At 42.4% G+C, this 14030-nt stretch overlaps 1 protein-coding gene across 10 annotated transcripts in view; it reads left to right on the top strand.

Annotated features, from left to right (window-relative positions):
- The window catches only part of RHBDD1 (rhomboid domain containing 1), a 114247-nt gene that overhangs the window by 40509 nt on the left and 59708 nt on the right, over positions 1-14030 (top strand). For all 10 annotated transcript variants that reach the window (XM_049711914.1, XM_049711912.1, XM_049711917.1 and 7 more), the window contains one exon: positions 11216-11304. In XM_049711914.1, the coding sequence (XP_049567871.1) occupies positions 11216-11304 (89 nt within the window). The remainder of the gene's footprint in view (positions 1-11215; positions 11305-14030) is intronic.

A 14030-nucleotide genomic window follows, 5' to 3' on the forward strand; every position in this document is an offset into this window, starting at 1 on the left:
CAGAGGTGTCAGCACTGAGGTCTCATCTGAAGGCTTGACTGAGGAAGGATCTGCTTCCAAGCTTATGTAGATTTTGAAAGAACTCAGTTCCTTGTGGGTTGTTGGACTGAGAGCCTTGCTGTCTGCTGTCAGCCAGAGTCTCAGTTCCTTGACACTTGAATCTCTCCATAGGGCAGCTTCCTTCATCAAAGCCAGCAAGGAAGAGTCTGCTAGCAAGGCAGAAATTACAGTCCTATGTAACATAATCATGGAAGTGGCATGCTCTGTTCTGTTGGTTAGAAGCAAGTTGTAGTCCCATCCATGCTCAGGGAGAAAGGATTTATGAAGGGCAAGAATACCAGGAATCAGGTATCACCAGGACCATCTTAGAATTTGTACACCACAGCTTCATTCTCAGGAAAGCTCTCTCCACATGCTGACGGAGTTGACCAACAGCTCCTGTCTTACATCAGCGTAAGGCCAGCAATTCTGGAGAAGATAGAGCCACATATCTCCTCAGCATCCATATATGTACCTGTTCCTTACCAGTCAGGATTCTTGACTGAAAACAGAAATTAACTCTGGCATATTTAACCACAAAAGACTTATTAGAAGGATACCAAGCAGCTTCTAGAATTGTTGAGAATTCTGAAGTTTTGGGCTGGAAAAAAACCTGTGAGAACTGGATGGACACTTGGGCCATTGCCACTGCTTCCTTGGACTCTCATCGCCATATTCTCAAGATTAGGAATGAGGTGTATGTCATTGGCCAAGTGTCAGTCCCACAGTTGTGCTCTAGCTGACAGGAAGGGAGATGAGGGAACACCTGCCCTGCTTGGGCCTCCATCAGAGGTGGAACTGTGTATCTTTAACTGTGACAGTGTTCCTCAGATGAGCCCACATGGGTCTCATGGCTTCACTGGGTTACTTTGTCTATAGATGTTCAGCCTAGCATGTTGTCTTGCATAAACAAATATGGGCTGTTTTCAGAACTTTGCAGGTGGTGGTTCTGTGCTCTTGTTCAACATTAACTGTGCCTTACAGGCATACCAGTAAAGCTGCTACAGGAGCAGTATGTGATATGCATGGCATGCCCAGGTCTCTTGAGTCATGTAATAGGTGGGGCATTCATAGTTAGAATTTTGATTCAGACCAGATTTAACCACAAGTAGTATTTACCTTTTCTGAAATTATAGGCTAGCTTTATGATCCAGTTTTGTTTCCCAGTCTTTCTGTTGGATTTAGGGATTGAGGGGTTACCTTAGCTCTTTACTGTCTTCATCTTTGACTGTGTGTATATGACTGTCTTGAATATGTGGGTACATTAGCTAAATTATCATGTTTTTATAAGAACAAAGAACTTGTAAATCTTTTGAAGTAAGTTCATATGTTTCCTTGCATGTATTTTCAAAGCTATACCTACTTCTCTTGCAGCATTTCGGAATATATTAAGACCAACTTCCCAAGGAGGGAAACAGATGTCACTTCTGTGGGGTACTTTGTAGGGTGAAGAGTCTTGCCAATACTCAAAATGTTTTTCTTATTGGCCTACTATGCCAGCCGAAATCTCATTAGAATTTGAATTTTGGCTTAAGATCAATGGTCCTCAACCTCAACACATTAAAAACAACATAAATTGTTGTTATTAAAACAACATAATCAAAATTAAAATTAAATTAAAAACAACATAATCAAAAAGTAACCCAACAAACCCAACAGTGTCAGGGTCCCACTCGAGAGCAATTCTGCAGAATTTCTGGGAGTGGAGTCCAGGGGGCTGTAACTTTGAGAATCTCTTTAAGAGATTCTGTTTTGTAGCCAGGATTGAGAGCCAGTGGATTAAGATCACCACCTGGCAAGGGCTTCCTGTCCATTTGTGTCCTGGTGTACAAGCACAGTGTCGTAGTTACTGCCACAGTTCACAGTCGAGACTGTTCCTTGCCGTCCTCTCTTCCTTGTGTACCCCATGATGAACTCGCATTAATCAGGGTCACCTAAGCCAGTCTCTTCCTGCAACCTCAAAGAGCCCAGCTACCATAGGGCCATAGGATTTCCAGTTATGACACGGCTTCTGAAAATACCTCCAAAAGGCCAATTTGTGTCATAACAGTAGCATATGTTAAAATCAGGCTATAAACAATCCAACTTCTCTTTCATTTTACATTTACTTTCTGGAGGTGATGTGCACATAATCATTCATGTGGTATCCAGAAATATTTTCGTCTGTAGTAATAGCAGATGGCAGAGTGGTTTCATGTGCCAAGCTGCATTTATTCTGCCACAGCGCAGTGTGGAAGTGATCACGGCCTCTTCCAAACAGTCTCGCTCCCCACGTGCGTGTCAGTTGTGGTGGGAAGTTTTCTTGCGTATCAGTTCAATATGTTGTAAATTTACTTGGAATCCTTGGAATTTGTGCATGATGTGGTCACATGAGATGTACTTCGAAAAGAAATATTTTTGAGGCCTAATGATTAAAGGTCATCAATTCCACAAACATTTACTAAGCATTTGCTGTGTGCTAAGCTAGTGGTTTTCCACTGGGATAGGTCACATGGTCCCCAGGAAGGATCTTGGACATTTACAGGACTGTGTGTAGGTGTCATGATGATTAGTGGAGGTGCTACTGGCATTTGGTGTGTGAGGACCAGAGGTACCGGCTGCCCTGCAGCACGCAGGACCGTCCCCTTCCACAACAATGTCCTGCACACCCCACACCCCAGTCTGTTGAAAGGACTTTTCTGTAGGTAAAAAACCTGTTCGTGATTATCCGAGCCTCAAACCTGATTGTGTTTTTCATATAAACACAAAGACTTTTTTTCTTTGGCATAGATTTAATATACAGTGACTTTTCCAGGAAAATTGTAAATTGAATTGTAAATGTAACTGAAGGGAAAATTGTATTATACTTTGCTTGATTTGGAGTCAAAAGTTAGTTACCCTCACGTAAGATCACGTGACCAGTGGAACCCTGCCTGTGGTGTTTGAGTCACAGAAAGCCCATCTGTACCTCCCTGCATTTTTTAACCTCACCTTCGTGCAGATTCCGTACATAGAGGGGCAAGCAAAGGATGACTTTATATGTCTTCTGGTGGTGTTCTGCCTCAACGTTTATAATTCATAGTATTTTACTATGTGAATTAAATTTTTCTTTCTTAATTTTTACAACTGGGGCATTGTGTTGAGTTGAGATTGCACGTGTTTGTTGTGTCTGTGTTTTTAAAAGTATGCGTGTAGGTAAGTTATTTATAAATTCCATTACAAGAAAATAGAAAGAGCATTAAAGAATATTTGGGTTTAAGGGGGCATTGGGTGTGATAGGGTTGGTAGCCAGTAGCTTAAGCAGCAGGGCAACGGCAGAAAAGTCAGCAGACAGGGAAGGTCCTTAAATGCTAGAGGAACTCAGACTATACTGCAGGAGCCCAGAAGCAGCCCCTGCCTTGTCCTGAGGGAAGGCAGACCAGGAAGGCTGTTTTGCTAGGGCTTAGCTGGGCAAAGGGAATGGTGCATACAAAGTTGAGAAGAGTGGAAGCATGGCTTTTGCAAATGGCTCAAGCTTGGGGTGGGGCAGGACTGGGCGGGGGGCAGTGCAGAGCAGATGGAGAGATTTTGGGCAATTGGAATCTACTCAGCAGTGATATGGAAGATACAGGAAAGGGGACTCTAGGAGGTGTCTAGGAGGAGAAGAACACCGGCCTCACGTACGGAATTACACTGACTCTTTAACATCTGTCCTCCAATTAAGTGTACTGGGTTATTCCTTTATTTTGCATGTAATTTCACTTGTTTCTTTCATTTAATTGGGCACAACTTCTCATTTTGCTTTGAAGGAGATTAGAATAACAACACAGTTCCTAAAGAAACTTATTAATACCACAAAGCTAGTGATCATGATTTTCATCTGGAGTTCATTTTAAAAGCCCTAGCATGTGCCACATGGGGGAAAGCTTTCTTGACGATTTACCCCAACAGCAACGAAAACGTTTAGATTTATCCGCCACAACGATGAGAGAAATATTGTTTTTCAAATGGGAGCCTTGCTCAGTTACTGTTCCCTTTATATTTCAAAAAAAAAAAAAAAAAATGAAATCACTAAAACACTATTATAAGAAATTTGGAACTAAAAAAGGGGGGATGACAGGCTTCCCTGGTGGCGCAGTGGTTGAGAGTCCGCCTGCCGATGCAGGAGACACGGGTTCATGCCCCGGTCCGGGAAGATCCCACATGCCGTGGAGCGGCTGGGCCCGTGAGCCATGGCCGCTGAGCACAAGTGAGAGGCCCGTGTACCGCAAAGAAAAAAAAAAGGGGGGGGGATGTATTTTCCCCATATTATCTGTTGCTGTTTTTATGTATTTCTTTTAAATCTTGTTTTTAGATATTATACATATAATTGCATGTGTATAATGCATTATATGTCATATACTTAAAGATATAATATCATGGTCCTATTGTATACAAATGGTCTAGGAGTCAAATAAAATGAAATATGTGAGCAATATTTTGAATCATTCTTCCTCTCAGTTTCCAACTTGGTATCTAGCTACCTACTGAACACTCCCCTAGATATTGCCATTTGATTGTCCTGCAGGCATCTCGGGGTAAACAACAAAACTGAGCACTTGGGCTCTCCCCGCACCCTCCCCCTTTTCTCCCATCTTCCCCATCTCAGCAAGTGGTTCCCTCGTGCATCTCCTTGCACAAGCCAAAAGCCTAGCTTTCTCCCTTTCCCTCACCCCCGACACTGAATCCATCAACAAGTCCTTTTATCTCCGCCACCAAAACAGACCCCAAGCCATTCACTGCTGCCCATTCTTACTGCTGCCAGCCTCTCCCAAGCTGCCACCGTTTCTCACCTGAGCTACATCGGCCTCCTTCCTGATCTGCTTACACTGGCCATTCTTGCCTCTCTAGAGTCTGTTCTCTCAGCAGACAGGATAGATCACTCTTAAGAATTCTCCTGTTTAAGCTTCTCCAGTGGCCTCCCAATGTACTTATCAAGCCACCCAAATTCCTCCGCATGGCACATAAGGCCTATAGGACCTAACTTTCACCTGTTTTTCTAAATTCTTCGCATGCTGTACCCCATGTCCTTACTGTGCTCACTGTCCTCACTGTGCTCAGCCACCTGATAGCCGCTCAGTGCTTTTAAAACACCAAGTTCTTCCCTGCCTCGCAGCTCTTCCATATGTGCTTTTCCCTGCCAGAAGCAGCCATCCTCACCTTGTGACCTGGCAGCTCCAAATCCTGTGGGTGTCACTTTAAATGCCACTTACAGAGCCATCCCAGACCACTCTAGGGAAAGGAGACTCACTTTCCTACACTTCCCACAATTTGCAGTTATTGTGTGTCTGTCTGTCTGTGTCTGTTACCCCCGCAAATTGTAAAATCTGTGAGGCAGTGACTGTGTTTGTCTTATTTAAGTAGTAGTCAGTCGGTGAATATTTGATGGATGGATGAATGAATGAATGAATGCTACTTCCTTGAACCAGCTCATGGAATTCTCTTCCTGCCCGGCTGAGAGACATGGGCTTGAGAGCCAAGGAATTGCTGGGCGTCGTCTATTATATTGGAAGCTCTTTTGTAAAAGAGGCTTCTCCCACCTTTGTAATGCTTGTTTTTGTCCAGGTCATGTTTGTCCGGGACTGAAGTAAATGTCAGCAGTCAGCTCCCAACCCTATGTCTGAGGTTGGAGCCATGTTTATTAAACCAGCAAGAGTAGTAGAGGTTGCATTGCCTTTGCGAGGATGTAATATTGGCAGGTGACTAGTTTTTACTTCTGAAGCCAAAGGTGGCTGGGTGGGGCGGGACGGGGGCGGAATGAGGGAGGTATGGTAAGAGAAACAAAGAGGACATACAGACCCAGTCTCTCCCAGATTGCCATTGCCAAAGACACAGGCCGGTGTGGCTGAAGACAGCATCACAGATAGAAACAGATGGCTTAAGAATAGTTTATCTTGGGAAGAAGCAATACGATCAAGATTTTTTGTAGTGGCATTCATTAAACCTGAAAAAATTCTTGCTACATCTTGTTGCTCTAATGCCAGTCTGGGACCTTTTATTAAGATCCCCAAACCCCAGAGCTTCTGATCAGCTCAGTCCCTATCTGGTAATAGTAACTGCTTTTACAGGAGGAAATTCTGGAACGTACAGTACAAGAGACCACTTCTAGCTGATTGCCTTTTACCTTGCCTTATTATCTTACCTTGTCCAACGCTGTGTCTCCATCAAGTTACGCCCTTAATGAGGTCATTTGCTCTGCATACACGGGAGATTATGTCATAGAGTAATTCATTTTCTGCTTTCTGAGCTGTGCCTGAGAGGGCAGCCTCTTCATCTGTGGGAAGAAGTTGCCATTTAACAGAGGACCTGTATAGCTTATCCCAGATTTCAATCATAGCTTTAGTTTTTGAGTCTTCAGCAGTGCACATGACAGCAGGAACATTTGCATAAGCACGTAAGGTAGCTCAGCCTTACAAGTAGCCTGTTTAAGGAGTGAGGATCGGCCAATGCTGGCATCATAGGAAAGAACACTGTGTGCTGGTGTTAATAATATCCGCATATAGTTTGAGTAACTAAAGTCCACAGTAATATCTTTTTTTCAGCTTTATTGAGATATAACTGACATGTAATCCACAAGAGTATCTTAATCTTACTTTTGCTCCCAAATTATCTTTCTACCGTCACTGTCTCTTATAAGTAATATGTAGCAACACTGATTTGATATTTGCTTTTCATCTTTTTTTCTTTTTTCTTTATTTTTTTATAGTTTTTTCTATAAACATGAGCTCCCACTCTGAGTCAGGAAATACACAAGTGCAGTATATCTAGAGGTCCATAGGACAAAAAACAATGGCTGAAGATTTTTCAGAATTCCAGAAAGACATGAGACCTCTGATTGAAAAAACACAGCAAATCTCAAGGAGGGTAAATTAAACAAATCTACACCTGGAATGATTGTTCTATAATGATAGTAAATCCAACACAAAGGGAAAATCTCAAAGGCTGAGAGAAAAGACGTTACCTGCAGAAGAATGACTGTCCAATTGACAGTGCATTTCATAGCAGCAGTAGTAGGTCACTACACCTGTCAACAAAACAGGATGCAGAAATAAGGACCTTCTCGAACATACAAAGGCTAGCAGAATTTTTTAGTCTCAGACTTTAACTGAAAGAATTACTGAAAGTTGGATTTTAGAAAGAAATAAATTGAACCCAGATGTAGGTTCCACCATTAGAGAGCAATGGGCCAATAAAGAAATTGGACATGTTCATAAACTTAAGTAATCTAAGTAAATGGCTGCCTCTGTGTTAGGATTTGAGTATAAACAAAATGTTTTTCCAATTGAGTATATAACTGCTTAGACTTGGTGCTGATGTCCGAAATTCTTCTGTTTGTGATGAATTGCTTTTAGGCAAGGATTTTTAGTGAGAGGTCCATGGATAGGATGCAAGCCATCTATGAACTTCTTAAAATTATAAATGACATATTTTGTGTATGTGTAGTCTTTCTGCAGACAGGATTCATGGCTTTTATCAGATATTTAAAGGGGTTTAGAACCTGGACAAGTTTAAGAACTAATGGATTATGGTATTGTCCCCTATTAAGATGAAATTACATCAGTACTTAACTTGCTCTGACGTTGAGATAGAATGATATGAATTTGATTGCTGGATCTGTCAGTTACTTTGTGGAATTCTTGAGACCCTGGACAGATGATGTGCCTTCTCACAGTAGTGTGTGCAGTGTACGACCTGAGTAACCACACACAGCAACAGTGTATCTGGCTCTTGTGACCTCTTCGCACCATCACAGTCAGTGTTTGATTATAGCTGCTATGATTTTCTCAAGAGAGTCACTATTGAGCTATCAGAAGAAGTGAAGCTTCTCAGTGATGGATTTTAAGCTATAATAATAGGCTTAGTGCTGTTGTTATGTTAATTGAGCACATGTTTTGTGTAATACCTTGTCCAAGTGTGCACAGGGGAGGGAGGGGAGGAGGTGTTGTGTTCAATCATTAGCTCTCCCAGTGAAATTTGGTACAAAAACAGCTATTAACTGGTGACCGGTGTGACTTGTGTTTTTAGAATACAGTTGTAATGTACATTAGATATGTGCATTTTATGTGTTATTTTAATTCCACTTCTCCTCTCATTCAGTAGTTGTTTACTGAGTGTTAGTGTCAGGCCATTTACTGTACCAGGTGTGATCATGGATGTAGCATTGAATATGGTGGTTCTGTTCCTGAGGAATTACCTTAACTTACGATGTGAGGAGGCAGGTCATCACCAAATCCTCAGTCCCAGCCTAAGACCTGCTTAGGTCAAGAATAAGCTGTTCCTAAGAGCAGGGTTTTCCCAGCCTGCCCCTTGGGGTGTCAGCCTGAAGGTATAACTAAGAACAGAGGAGAGTGCACGCCTTCCAGGAGGGCTTCTGTGGAGCCACGGGCATGCTCAGACACCACAAATGTTGAAACGTGTTTAGCATGTATAATTATGATCATAATAACACAGTCTGTTTCTAAAGCTGTTACATTTGAAGGTAGTTCTCAGCCACTGATCAGCACCCAGATGTGTCTTCTTCCCCCGAAGCCCAGGGCCTCCTTGTGGCCTCACAGCACCCCCTGGGGGTGGGGATAAAGCACCCTAATCCTAGGACTGGGGTGCCCCATCCTGCTGGGGAGAAGGTGGTTCCCAGCTCCATTTCCTGTCTGCAGGTCTGTTTCCTCTCTCAGGACATGGGTATCTCTTAGAGGGCCAAGAGAGGTAGTTGGTCACATGGTTACCTACGGCATGGAGCAAGTTAACATACGTCTTGAAACAAGCATGTGATTCCTTTTTCATTGACGGTATCCTCCCCTTTCTGTGTGTAATGTTGAGAGGTTCTCAGTTTTGACTGAATAAGCTCATTACCTCTTCTTGTTTTTTATTTTAAAAGAAGCACACTAGTGTAGAACTTGAAGAAAATGATAAGGACAGCAGGAGTGTCGAGTTGGGACTTTTGTGGAAAATGCTGAATGTTGGCAGGTAATGCTGTGTGGTCTCTGGTCTGCGAGCCTCCCTTTCCTAGTTATTTGCAATTAGGTTATAACTCAGACTTCTACAAACCCATTTAGAGAGAGAAAAAATTCATTTAACTATATTAGACTCTAACTTGTAAATGAGATTCAAGGTTGATTGTTTAATAGGTTGGGATTTAAAATTGAAACTTTTCTTCCTTGTCATCTTATATCTATATGATTCACCATAAAGATTGGCTTAATAAGTTTCAAAAATATTGATGTATTTTATTCTTTTCAGTTAAATTGAGGTTACTGTTTTTAAAAAACTGATTCTGGCCTCTTCTTTGTTTCCCTCAAACTACCACTTTCTTTGCCATTCCTAGAACTAGTTGGAGGGTGTATTTAGCCTAAAAATAGAATAAAATAAGTACAATTTTGGGTTTTTTTGGAAAAGCTAAAGGAAAGTGCAGTTGATACTATTCTTCCCTGAAAATGGGAAAACTGAGTATCTGATCCCATGTTTTTATTATCAGGTTAAACATACTGTGAGGTAGATATATTTGATGAAAATAATAGCTGTCCTGAGGGATAATTGTGTGTGTGTGTGTGTGTGTGTGTGTGTGTGTGTGTGTGACTTTCGGTGTGTGTAGACGTACGCAGGACCTTGTTTGGGCAATAGTGTGATCGACTTGGCTGTTGGGAACAAGAGGCAGTGCCATCCTGTCTACAGAAAGCTTCCTTTAGTCTTTTTCTCTGAAGTGTTCCCTTGCCTGTTCCTTTCCTGAGAACCAGCAAGTCTTTCCATGGCTCTGAGCTAATGACAGTCACTTGTGGCTGCCTTGCTTGTGGCATTTAGGGCCTCTTTACCCTGTCCTCTGTGGCCATGGTTACAAGGTGTATTGGATTTGATTCTAGGTTTTGCGTGGGTGACAACGTCAGCGCCACGGTTCGCTCACTGCCATGGCACAGCCAGCGCTCTGAGATTGAAGATGCAGCGGTTTTAACTTGCCTCCTGGTGCTCTTGGTTAAACCATCCTGGGTCACTGGAATCATGCATTCAACACATATTTGAGTGTCTGTCCTGTGCCAGGCACAGTCCTAGGTGTATGACATACATATATGAAAACCACAGAAGTCACTGTTCCCTTGGAGTTCACATCCAGCTCCTTGGTAACTTTCAGTTGCCAGGCAGCAGAAGGAAAGAGCAACTCTTCCACTGGGACGTGACTCTTTATGAGAGGCGCGCTGTTCCTCCTAGCCTTGTGGTCACCAGTGAGCACTTGGTGGGGGGGTCTGTGGGGATGGGTTTAGCAGGTGAGGGTGGAAGGAGGAGGTGGGCAGGGCCAGGCGTTGGGAGGCCTTGACTGCAGGCTAGAGCGTCCTGTCAACGGAGAAGACGGCGATCCCCACAGCATGGCAGTGACATACATGACCTCACCTCAGTTCTGGGAGAGTAACTGATGGCAGGGTATGGGCTGCATTGAGAGGAAGAGCTGGGGGGTGGCAGAGAGCCCCGTTGGGTGATCTTCTTTCATTTACTCTTTTACTCATTCAGCATATACTTAGCTGAGGCTTGCCTTGTATTTATATTTAGAAATGATTGCCAATCTTAGATGCTATTTTAAGAAGAGTGGAACCAATTTAATGCTCTATCTCATCTTTCAAGCTTGAAGTTTACATTTTTGGGTTTTATTGGCTGAGCGACTGAAAGATGCATATTTGTAGCGGGGCTGGGGGGGCCCAGTGTGGACATCTCTTCTGCCGAGTTTCTCTTGCTCTCCGCCTCACTAGTCAGGGGTGCGTAAAAACGTAGCGGTCTGCTCTGTGGTGAACACAGATAGCTCCCATCCCTCACAGTGGCTAGCTAATTCAAGATTTAATTCAGAGAAAATGCGTTTCGTTTATGTTTTGTGATAAGAGCTACAGAGAAAAAACTGGAAGAAGTGTAATGGGTTGTCTTAACAAAATGCCTCTGCTACTCCGAAGGAGCCAGCCCACTTTTCTCGGTCAAGGAGGGATATTGCCTTTTAAACATGTCATTGTTGTTATTCATTGTACTTTTTTTTGGTAAGATAGGAAATGTTGTTCTTGGGACTAAGTTAAATGCTGCTCAGTGTGAAACACGTGATGTGGAAGAGAGCCTGCAGACTGTGACTAATTGACGCGCCCTGGGCTGATGAGAAGGTGGTTGCTAGTCCGCAGCAGAGCAAACACTCACGAAGGCTTTCCTTCTCCCCTAGGACTTCCTTCGCCGGGCATCTGGCCGGGATCCTTGTTGGACTAATGTACACCTGTGGACCTCTGAAGAAGATCATGGAAATGTGCTCAGGTACAGAACAGAACACTTCTGGCCTGACAGGTTGGAAGTTCATCTTCATTTTAACAGGAGCAGAAGCATCTTCATTTTAACGGGAATCTTCATTTAACGGGAACAGTTCCCTGTGGTTCAGCTTAGGAGCTTCCTAATAGGCTCTTTTTAAACCAAGAGGTAAACCAGCTGGTGCTGGTCCTCACACTGCTCCGAAGAAGAGGCTGCAAACCCCAATTTTAAACCTGAGGCTTTCTTAGGGGACAAATAGCGTTGCACACTTATACCCACAGCTTTATTGCTACTCACCAAAAACCATGATTTCCTTGAAATTTGGAGACTTAAAGCGGGTTTAAAATATGCTTTCTTCTGTAATATTCCATGAATTCAAAGTACAAGGAAAAGTTAAAAAAAGAAAGACAAATCTGTACTGAAGTGCAAGGCCAGTATTTTAAAGAATTCAGAATGACCACTAGGTCCTTGGCGGGTGAGACATATATTCATGCATGGCCAAACCAAGTCTGTTATTGCTTGAAGTGTGGCTTCTGCTTTTTAATTAAAATTTTTTTTTTCATCTAATTGATGCTCAATGAAAATACTTTATTTAGAAACCTATGAATTTTTTGGATCTCTTAATTGAAAATGCTATACTGGTCTTGACTTAGAAGGAAACTATTGATATTTTGCAAACACTTGTTCTATAGACCATATGAGTTCCAATATTTCATCTTTTTTTTTTTAATAAATAAATAAATTTATTTATTTATTTTTTGCTATGTTGGCTCTTCGTTGCTGCGCACAGGCTTACTCTAGTTGCAGAGAGCAGGGGCTACTCTTAGTTGTGGTGCGCGGGCTTCTCATTGCGGTGGCTTCTCTTGTTTTGGAGCACAGGCTCTAGGCGCGCGGGCTCGGCAGTTGTGGCTTGCGGGCTCAGTAGTTGTGGCACGTGGACCCTATAGATTGCAGGCTCAGTAGTTGTGGCACGTGGGCTTCAGTAGTTGTGGCATGGAGGCTCAGTAGTTGTGGCACAGAGGCTCAGTAGTTGTGACTCGCGGGCTCTAGAGTGCAGGCTCAGTAGTTGTGGTGAATAGGCTTAGTTGCTTCTCAACATGTGGGATCTTCCCGGACCAGGGCTCGAACCCATGTCCCCTGCATTGCAGGCGGATTCTTAACCACTGCGCCACCAGGGAAGTCCCCAGTATTTCATCTTTTATTCATGGGAAATCTTCTGAGACTATTTTACCTTTTCTTGAGCCATAAATAATTTATTTTCACAGTTTGTGCCAGTGACTGGTATTCTTGAGAACCATATGATATTCATGATATTAGAAAGCTTTCCAAGCACTGTGCTGTTGCTTTTATTAGCTGGTTGTATTCACTTTCTGGTGATTTTTACAGATTGTGTTGCATCTACGCAGATTTTTATTTTCCTATGTTTGCCTATTACTGTGTTTCTAGTGTGTGTGCTTGGAAGAGGCAGCAGGAGCTTCCTTTATTGAAAATGTCCAGTTTTATTATATTTTTGATACAACTTAATTATGGAAATCTAGTAATGAGCTTTTTTGCCCAGATGCTCTCAGTGCTGACAAAGGAAAAGAAATGATTCTCGGGAGTCTAATGTTTTGTTTCCTTTTTCTTTGTGTGTCTGAGGATTAAGTGGTTAGTAAAGCTTTCTACAGACATATTATGAAATTTAGGCAAGTATTTTGGTTTTAAAGAGGATTTTCCCCCACAATTATAACATTTAAACTCTTAGTTTCCTTCTTAAAACCTTGTCTATTTTCTAAGGAGACTTACTTTTATATCATTCTATTTTCAGTGTAATACAGTAGAAAATTAAATGCTAAAAGTTGAAACATTCAGTGCTATTTACAAATGGTCTGCAATCTGTCCGCCATTTTTTCTGGTGAAGCCGGAGAAAGATCTAGAGTGATCTAAGAATTGAGGTGACACGGGAGCCCTGTGGAAAATAATCAAGTACATGAAGGCGGCTGTCTGATAACTCCTGGGAGAGGAGCATCACACTGAAGGTGTCCCCTGTCACTCCTCCCTCTCTCCTTTCCTTCAGCAGTACTGAGTCGTCTGTCCTACTGCTTTCTTAGGGTTAAGAAACGGGAAAGTCCCTTAGGAAGGGTAAGAACGTGGCTCACCTAGCATCTTTGTTGTGGGGCAGCTTCTCTCAATAGCCAGAGCATCTCTACTTGTCAGAGGTCTCAAAGACCAAGCTTGGTCCCTTGGAAGGCAAAGTGCATCTTATGTCATTAGGAACCTTAAGGAACTTCAGAGAGTATGTTAGGGTTTCATTGTCCCCACCAAATTCTGTTCCCTGTAGGGCTAACCCCAAACAAAAGAGAGCTTATTTTAACAATTGTTTAGAAATCATTTATAATGGCTTTCAGCTTTGTTACAAAGAATCTCTTAATTGTTGGAAAGGTTAGTAGTTACAGCCTTATGGCTGTTGTGTTCTATCAGACGTGTCTGTTTTTATGCTACTACCATACTGTTTTGTTTACTATAGCTTTATAATATAGATGGCAATCAGGAAATGTTAAGATAGCTATTATCAAAAAGACAAGAGATAACAAGTATTGGTGAGGATGTTGGTGGGAATGTAAATTGGTGCAGCCACTATGGAAAACAGCATGGAAGTTCCTCAAGAAATAAAAAGAACTACCATATGGTCCAGCAATCCCACTTCTGTGTGTATATCCAAGGAAAATGAAATCAGTATCTCGAAGAGATATCTG

Source organism: Orcinus orca, chromosome 7, assembly GCF_937001465.1.
Source record: "Orcinus orca chromosome 7, mOrcOrc1.1, whole genome shotgun sequence".
NCBI classification, from domain to species: Eukaryota; Metazoa; Chordata; class Mammalia; order Artiodactyla; family Delphinidae; genus Orcinus; species Orcinus orca.